This window comes from Poromitra crassiceps (assembly GCF_964638095.1).
Source record: "Poromitra crassiceps genome assembly, chromosome: 21".
Lineage (NCBI taxonomy): Eukaryota > Metazoa > Chordata > Actinopteri > Beryciformes > Melamphaidae > Poromitra > Poromitra crassiceps.
Window position 1 is genome coordinate 6,167,071 of NC_139638.1, and position 9,854 is coordinate 6,176,924.

The 9,854-nt window shown below is 41.3% G+C and overlaps 1 protein-coding gene across 1 annotated transcript in view; it reads left to right on the forward strand.

Moving 5' to 3' along the window:
• Positions 1-706, forward strand: part of LOC310795225 (cerebellin-1-like) — a gene marked incomplete at both ends in the record, with an annotated part of 2,550 nt that extends 1,844 nt beyond the window's left edge. The window contains one exon of the mRNA XM_083657288.1: positions 414-706. Coding sequence (XP_083513414.1) covers positions 414-706 — 293 coding nt within the window. The remainder of the gene's footprint in view (positions 1-413) is intronic.
• Between the last annotated feature and the right edge of the window lie 9,148 nt (positions 707-9,854).

Sequence of the window (9,854 nt, forward strand, 5' to 3'; positions counted from 1 at the left end):
TTCACCTGAGACATTAATACAACTACTGTAAAGCAGAGGTTCAAACTGTCTCATGTCAAGGACCCCTAAACTGACACACACACACACACACACACACACACACACACACACACACACACACACACACACACACACACACACACACACACACACACACACACACACACACACACACACCTAACCTTGTGTTAAATGTCAGTTTTATTTGAAATGCATGGGAAGTAAAAATGTGAAGGTTGAAACTGGTCCAGCTGCATCTGATGTTGGTGAGCAGAATATATTCTGCTTTTCATAATAAGCCCTATGTTGAAACTAAGTGGAATATTGCTTTGAAGACACACTGTTCTCCTGGAAGGAACAGGAATGGGAGTTCAGTTCACAGAGACTTTTATTTTGGAGTCTTTCTGCTGCAGGTATCTTCACAGCACCGGTGAGAGGAGTTTACTACTTCAGATTCACCGCCAGAGGCTACAAAACCCCCAGCACCTATACAGGAGTGTATCTCTACAAGAACAACGAGCACCTGATGGTGAACACAGGGTCCCCCACCGAGAGCGTCACAACCAGCACCAGCTTCTCCAACGGTCTGGTCCAGGAGCTGCAGGCTAGGGACAGGGTCTACATGAAACTCATCTCAAAGCACACAATCTATGACAATGCTGGCTGCCACTCCACCTTCAGCGGCTTCCTGCTCTTCACTTTGTAAATTTCACTTTAAAAATGTATCTCCGCTCACCCTTAAATCCTACACACTGTGGACATGGGATGATGCTATTTTCTGTTGCAGCTTTCTGATTGAAATAGAATCAATAAAATAGCTTAAATAAATAGACAAATACATTTAGAAGAAAACAAATGTGCATGTGAAATCCTTAAATAAAAAGCCTAGTGCAGCATTAAAACTCTGAACCACTTAAAGTATTTAGTAGATAGTAGATGATGCTTATAACAGGGGAGGGTCAATATTTTTCCTGGGGGCCACATGAGAAACCCAGATTGTTGTTGGGTCTTTTTCTTTGGTAAAGTCATAACCTCTCATTTTAAATGATAGAAAACGTGCTGTGCACTTATTCAGGAAGTGCACAGCATTTAAGTGAAATCCTCATTCTAAAACCCCATTCTTTTCCACTTTTCTACTTGCGGACTCATTCCTGCGGTACTCATATATCAGGCTAAGGGCTCCATGTTTGTTGCTTGCTGCACGTGATTGGATGAACAACGCGTTCTCCATTGTGGGCTGTCCTCCACGGTTTGAAGCAAAAAAATACATGGTGGCAAATTAGAAAAGTTCTCTTCCTATATGAAAAGCAGTCAGTGAAATGTGTTTGTGATCACATGTGATGCCTATAGGTCATCATGCTGTGTCTCCCTGTGCCTTTGTTTTGGGTTTAAAACATGAGACATGAGTTCAGGAGGCGGGGGAGGGGCGGGGCCAGTATCTAGCTTGATATTTTCCACATTTCCATGACCAGATCTTTATGAGACTGGATTTTGTTTGTTGTATACTTTCGATACATTGTTTTATATATCCACTGTTTCTTTATGCACTGTTTTTAATCTGTTAAATTGTGTTTTATTCTTTCTTTTAACAAAAAAACCACTCAGCTAAATTCCTTGTATGTGCAAATATATTTACCAATTAAAGGATTCTGATTAAAGAGTAAATATGAACTACATTTTCTTTAAGCATTGGTTTATCACTTTCAAATAAAGGATGTATTTATGAGGGATTATTTTACACTTGTGAACAACACGGGGGGTCGTTATAGTTATAGATAGAGACGGTTTTCACGGAATTGTCAGTCAGTCTTTGATCGATGTCCTTGTTTGTTATTTTAGCTTGTTTGCAATACCTTTCCCCCCTGTAGGCCTACATTGAGAGCAGCAATACCTTTTCCCCCCTGTAGGCCTACATTGAGAGCAACAATACCTTTCCCCCCCTGTAGGCCTACATTGAGAGCAACAATACCTTTCCCCCCTGTAGGCCTACATTGAGAGCAGCAATACCTTTCCCCCCCTGTAGGCCTACATTGAGAGCAACAATACCTTTCCCCCCCCCTGTAGGCCTACATTGAGAGCAACAATACCTTTCCCCCCTGTAGGCCTACATTGAGAGCAGCAATACCTTTTCCCCCTGTAGGCCTACATTGAGGGCAACAACGTATACCGGAGTCAAATTCCTTCTATTTATTTCTATACATTCTTAGCCAATAAAGCTGATTCTGGTTCTGGTCCTGTTAGTCCTGCCCTACTCTACTAGCAAACACTGCAACAGGAAGTGAGCTGGTCCTGTTAGTCCTGCTCTACATAGCAAACACTGCAACAGGAAGTGAGCTGGAGTTCAATTAGAATGTTTTGTTGTCAAGTTAAAACCGTCTATACTAACAATGTACCCGGCGTTGCCCGGGATTAATAGGCACAAAGCAATATTTTTGTGTACATGTTCAGGAATTGTTAGACAGTGAATAGTTTAATACACCTTTTTTTATCATCCTTAGAGCCAGTGTTGGGCAAGTTACTCTGGAAAAGTAATTAGTTACTGATTACTGATTACTACTTAAAAAAAGTAATAAAAGTTACTTTACTGATTACTTTTTCAAAAAGTAACTAGGTACGTTACTAGTTACGTTACTAGTTACTTTTTCTTTTCTACCCCAAATACCTTACACTTAAGTTGTTACATGTCTAGCATGTCACTGTATTAATTATTTTCGCTTTGGTATTATGATAGATAGATAGATAGATAGATAGATAGATAGATAGATAGATAGATAGATAGATAGATATATAGATAGATAGATAGATAGAGTACTTTATTAATCCCCTGGGTGAAATTCTTGTGTTACAGCAGAAGCCAATGTCAGTACATCTCAGTAAAAAACACACAAAAGAAGCTATGTTAAAAGAAACGCCAAAGGCATTTTACTTTGAAATTTGGTTAGAAAGAACAGGAAGTGGTGTGTTAAGACTGGCTAGCTTCACACTGGAAAAGACGTGAAGGGACTCGGGAGAGGTCAGAAGGCTTTGGCGAGAAGGTTAGGAAGTAACAAAGTGTACAACACTTACCCAAAGTGTATCTGTTAATCCAGCTACACCACCCAAGTCTACCTCACGTGGCGTCGCCTTCAATTTAGCCTCCATCCCTATGCTCTATCCCCGCATATTCTCTCTCGAGGTAGCCAGCAAACGTCTTTTGTCTGTGTGGCTGCGGCACAAAAAACTCGTTTAACTCGTCAAAAAAAAAAAAAAAAAAATTGACGGTGGGACATGGATCAAAGCCTCTTACATCTCCTATAAAAATATGGGAGCTATTGAATGTGTATAACCTATTTTACCGACCCATTAAGTGGCGACAGTGCTCTCCAGATTAGAGAAAGTCGAGTAAAAACAGCAGGAAAAAGCGTGAGGAAACCATTCTCATGAGAATGGTTTGGCGAAAACGCTTTCGCGCTGGGAGCTGGCGCACAACGGTGGGGGATTCCAAAAATAGACTCTGGGTGCAACACACTTTGAAACACGCAGCAGAAAGCCCAGAATCGCACGCAGCTTCATCCCAGCTCACAACCGAAACCCCAGAAACGAGCGAGCCCGATCCAGACCCGCCCGACGAGCGGCCGCCAGGCAGCACAGACAGGCAGCAGAGACTCGCCTGTGACACACGCTGCAGAGCCACCAGAGACACACCCACGGAGGGAGGAGTTTGCGGGGTGCTGTGGGGGTGCTGTTATATTGGAGGAAATTACTGTTCAGAACTATTGTTTGGATGTCTGATGTCTCACTGATGCCAAAAATAAATGGTTAAAGTGACTGTTCTGCCTGTTCTATCGAATTTCACAAAAATGCATTTACAGTATCTCAGCTTTCCTTCTCAGACGCTGAAACCATGCTGTATTCAACTGCTAATGCCTACATAACAGAACATGATAAAAACTAACTCTTTTAGACAGAGAAAGCACACATTCTATTAGTTCTTTTGAGATATTTTGTGTTCACAAAGTCCTAGCAGAAAATAATCCTCGGCTCTTGAAAGATGAGCCAGAATCCTCAAAAAAACCCATTGGCAGAAGCTACCTACTGTATTGGATAAACTGTTGGCAGTGAATGTGTTAACTAGGATTCAAGAGGTATTTTATCAAGACTGGTATAGAAGGGGAGGTGCATCAAGGTGTTATGATGTCATCAGAGATCATCAGGCACCCAACCTGACAGGCCTGAAATTAAGCTGGGAGAAGGATATATGTGAAGATATTTCTGAAGACACTTGGAAGAAGTTAGTGGCCAAATGGTATAAATGCTCTGGGGAAGCACAGTCACAACTTATCCTATACAAAGTGTTAAATAGAAGCTATTGGATCCCCAGTAAGCTATAGCCAAACTTAAGTTGAGAAATAATGACACCTGCTGGAGGTGTGATAAAGATATAGGTACGTTTGTGGGACAAAATTGTAGTATTTTTGAGTGAAGTACTGAATAAGAAACTGCATAAGTCTCCTGCGACTTGCATACTGGGTTTGTTACCAAAATATACTATATCGTCTAAATACCAAGGGCTGTGGTATAGAATGGCCATGATATCAGGATGTAGAATCGCATTAAGAAATTGGAAGTCACCTACTCCTATTACATTGGAGGAATGGTTGGAACTAATGTGCCACACAGCATCATATGAAAGGGTAACTTATAGAGTTACAGGAAGAGAAGATGTCTTCATTGAGGTGTGGGGTCACTTTTTGAAGCTAACTGAAAGGTCTGAAGACTAAATGAGGTTCTACCCTTCTGATGACATAACACCGGTACTGTGAGATATAAGATCTGATCACGTGGTATATATATATATATACACACACATATATATATATATATATATATATATATATATATATATATATATATATATATATATATATATATATATATTGTTTCATATTGTAGCTTTAAACCTTGATCTGTGACTGTTGAAGTAGGTCTGACAAGAAGGAGATATGAGAGGAATATATATGAGTGTGTTATTTGAAAAAGAAAGTTGCGCTTCACAATTAGGAAGTTCTTTACCGGACATAAGAGCCTGAAAATCTTCCGTAAATATCCTGCAGTCTTTTTTTAAGATGCTTTTTTGGGGGCATTTCTGCCTTTATTTAGATAGGACAGTAGGCAGACAGGAAAGGTGAGGATAGAGAGAGGGGATGACATGCGGCAAAGGACCTCGGTTCGGATTCGGACCCGAGCCTCCGTCGTACGTGCTATACCAGGTGAGGACGCACGGTATCCTGCAGTCTTTGATATGTCACCTGGACCAGCTCTTTCCAGGTACTAAATCGGCTGGGATCCAGTAGATCTGGATGCTGACTGATCTGTGTGAGGCCACCAAACAGGTTTCCTCAAGTCAGGGAGTGGATCATGGGTGTGTGTGGTGAATAGGGCTGTCACTTTTCCCCAAAATAAAGTTCTAACAAACTTTAATTGCCCGAAATTCGTTCGAATATATTCGAAGTTTTTTGGTTAATTAAAAAAAAAAAAAAAAAAAAAGTCAGTCCAGGCCATCAGCCCGACGTGTTGGCTTGGACGCTCACAGTCACAACACTGCCTTACAAACTTGGCTGCATCCAACTCGAGACAACTTTTCAGACCCTGGAGACAATCTTTCTCAGAAGAGACTAACGCGACAAATCTGGAGACTTTTTCTGACATGGGATTAACATTACCAGCAAGCAGCAGTTGGTTAATTTTGGTTCATAAAAAAAAAAAAAAAAAAAAAATATATATATATATATATATATATATAATAAAAAATAAAATAAAAATCGAACAGTCAATTTACATATCGAACACGAACCCCTCCCCCACATTCGAAGTTGCATTCGAATTTCGAATGAAAAGTGACAGCCCTAGTGGTGAACAGGTCATTGTTCAGAGGGCATAACGAGAAAAGCTCTGTTCCATCTGTTAGATGTTTTTACTCTGATGGCTTTGGCTCCAGTTTGGATCCTTATCAGTTTCTCATCTTGCTGCTTATTCCTCAAGGCTATAAAGACCATTACAGTTTGTAACCTTGATACTCTTATGACAAAATGCCTGCAGTTAATTGCTTGTGAAAAATTACTTGTGTCATTGAGGAGTGAGGAAATTGATGGGGATTCTCTCAGGGTTTAATGCAGCCAGCAGGGGGAGTCGTTTGGTTACTTTCCCTCCCAACAATCACTTTCAGCCATAGAGTCCTCTGCCCTCCTGCAGACTGGTGATATCAGCATTACAATTAATTTCTTGTTTATTAATCTCCTTCTTCCTTGGCAACAGCCGTAAGGCTGCTGGGTCGCGTGCTTCTTACACAACAACTTGACTGGTATGGTAATGTTGCTCACAACTGCAGTGAGTGTGGCTTATAATGTAATTATCTTTTTAAGAGCAACTTTTCTTTTCAGTTAAAAAAGGAACTATGCCAAACTTGGAATGAAGAAAGCAATGTCAGAGTGAGAGTGGAATGAAATCATTGGTTAGTTAGTAGAAATAATTTAGGATATATATATATATATATATATATACCGTAATTCTGCCAATAAGAGCCCGGGCGCTTATTATGCTAAAGCAATTTGGACCAGGCGGTAAAAGGAAGACCAGGCGGCAATTAGAGTCAGGCAGTTTTCCATTTGGGCATAATTGAGCCAGGCGATTATTATTTTTTCAAATTGCTTATTTAAACCAGTGAGATAGTACTTAGTACACACAAGAGGCTAGGTACAGGCAGTTAAACCAGTGAGATAGTACTTAGTACACACAAGAGGGTAGGTACAGGCAGTTTAAACCAGTGAGATAGTACTTAGTACACACAAGAGGGTAGGTACAGGCAGTTTAAACCAGTGAGATAGTACTTAGTACACACAAGAGGCTCGGTACAGGCAGTTTAAACCAGTGAGATAGTACTTAGTACACACAAGAGGCTCGGTACAGGCAGTTTAAACCAGTGAGATAGTACTTAGTAGTACACACAAGAGGGTAGGTACAGGCAGTTTAAACCAGTGAGATAGTACTTAGTACACACAAGAGGGTAGGTACAGGCAGTTTAAACCAGTGAGATAGTACTTAGTACACACAAGAGGCTAGGTACAGGCAGTTTAAACCAGTGAGATAGTACTTAGTACACACAAGAGGCTAGGTACAGGCAGTTTTGAACATGCCTAGTATTGTACTGCCTATTGCCTTCATCATCATTATCATTCATTCATTAAACTACGGTACGTTACAGTATCAGTTCATTGCTCTCCTCTTCTTCCTCTGCCAAACAGCCATACCATATTTTAAACAAGTCACATTAGCCTACCGCTCACACATTCAGTTGTTTGTGTTTCATTGGAAAGAAGTCATAGCAACGTTATTACTAGTCTCGCTTGCCAGACACTCCCAAAGCAACATTGAAGGCATGCTAACGTAGCTAGCTACCAAGCTAACGCCAACCAAACAAACAGCACTGCAGCACTAGCGTTAGACAAAACAAGGAGACTTACCAAATAGTAGGTAGACGCCAAGTTTCCAATACATGTCCAGTATAATGGGTATAATCCATACTGCATTTATGATCGCTGTTCCGCTGAGAGAAATGCACTTTTACAAGGCACAACTGAGCTACGTTAGCGTAAGTTGCCCACTGCTCCTGGTTAGACAGCGTCTCCAGCACGTTGCATACAGGAATCCCTAGCAATAAACAATGCAGTATGCAGCATGTATAAATAAAATATAAAACTGTCTGACAGGAGGAGAAACTTCCGCCTGACTTCCTCCAAAACAATGCCATTACCGTAAGTGACTGAATTTAGTCAACACAAAAACATACAGTACAAAAAACCGTATTTATTCTAAAAAACGCCTCGGCGGGAAAATGAGTCAGGCGCTTATTATGCTAAATCAATTTGGACCCGGCGGTTAAGGGAAGACTTTGACTAAAAAAACAGGGCAATTACACACAGACAAGATGGACTCTGATTCTCAATGACAAAATTTGACAAAATTTGACAAATGTATACAAAATTCAAAATGGTGGGACATCTTGTGTGTGGAAATGGGTGGGGCAGGATGGATGAACCAAGGAATCCAGGGAAGTGGAATTTTTATTTTGGCCCATACGGTGCAGAAGTTATAGGCCAAAACGTAAAGTTTCTATAGCGCCACCATCTGGTCAACACATCCCCCATGTCTGGCCTCACATGAGTAGTGGTGGGCCATAGGAACACATCTGCCAAATGTGGTTGCTCTGGGATTTTACATTGGGACACTACAAGTGACAGACGGCCTGAGATCAATGCATACAGTACACTAACTACCCCACATCAACAAATCAACAAACTATCCCTTTATACCAAAGTTCTCCCATTACAATGTCCTGGAAGCTTCTTGTTGGCAGCACACCACCTATAGTTCCATATGTATGACTTTTATCAAATTAAACATTATGTGTTGAAAAGCCATTGTTGATTTAAAAGGCATGATGCTTGAAATTTGATGCCCATGTATGAATTTCTTCCCAAAGCCTTTGCTTTTCCCTCAAGGCAAAGGGCGGCTTTAAAGAATCTAAAATATAAGATAGTTTTGATTTGTTTAACACTCTTTTGGTTTCTGCATAATTCCTTTGTGCTATTTGATAGTTTTGACGTCTTTATTGTTATTTTAAAATGTGAAAAAAGGAATAAAACTGCTCACACACTGCAGGGCTCCATTTCAGGGATTTATTGCACCAACTATTGGATGTTCACTCTGGTTTTTACTATTTTAAAATGTGGAAAATAGCTGTGTTAAAAGCCTGAATTTGATGAGGCCTATACGCAAACGGGGCTCTCTCACCCACAACTTCCCCATTCAATGTACTAGCCACAAACTACCACAAGGTAGGGGTATGGGTAGGCGTAGCGACAAAAAAAAAGTTTAATGCTGAGTTTAATCTGCGTCAGATACTTCCTTCCTTCCCAGAGCAGTTTGTTTTCTGCTAAGCCACGCAGCTTATAGCTCCTATAGAGGAGAGAGGACCACTCTGTCCTCATGGAGATGTCGGTGAACAAGGCGGACGATCAGGTGTACGATACGCTCGACCCTCTCACCCTCTACAGCCAATTACAGATTAAAGGTGAGTCCCTGAAATAGAGCTTATGAGTTATTTCAAAGCTAATATCTGAGTCTCACCCTGGGATCCAAGCTGATATGTAGATTTATCCAGAGTGATTAAGGATGAGTGTCAGGGCCGGACTGGGAAAATGATTCAGGCCTGGAAATAGTGCAAAATAAAGCCCCAGGGGAAGTTCTGGGGGTCCCCCACCAGGAAAATCTAGGAAATCATAAGGCTCTTTCAAAATGCACGGAAAATAGGATTCGCGCCACCGATGTGAAAGTCGTGAACGCGCGTTGGTGGATAATTGTTTTACGCCTTTTGTCCCGCCACGGTAGGTAGTAACAGCGCCGGGTTACCTGGCAACCCGCCTCCATTTGAAAGCGTCGTCGCAGCGAGCCGGAAAAGGTGCGAATGGTCAGCTCATTCATAAAAAAAATTACAGGGTAAATCACCTCATGTAGCAAGAAAGTGCACGAGTGAAAGTAAAAAAAGTAGCCTATACAATCATGACTGCAGGGACGCCAGGAGGAATGCTCCGTGCGGTTAGGCTTTATGCTCAAACGATGTTGACATTAGTAGGTAAAATTAACGGATATAATAATAAGCTTCAGAGGGCTATAGCTGTCTGTGGCGAGTTGGTCTGAGGAGCAGATGCATGCGTTTTGATATTAAGGCGAGTCCACCCACCATGCGAGTGGTGCTCGCCTTTCAATCCGGGAGCAGGGGATTTCACCTGAAAGTACACTGCAGCACGGGAATGTGG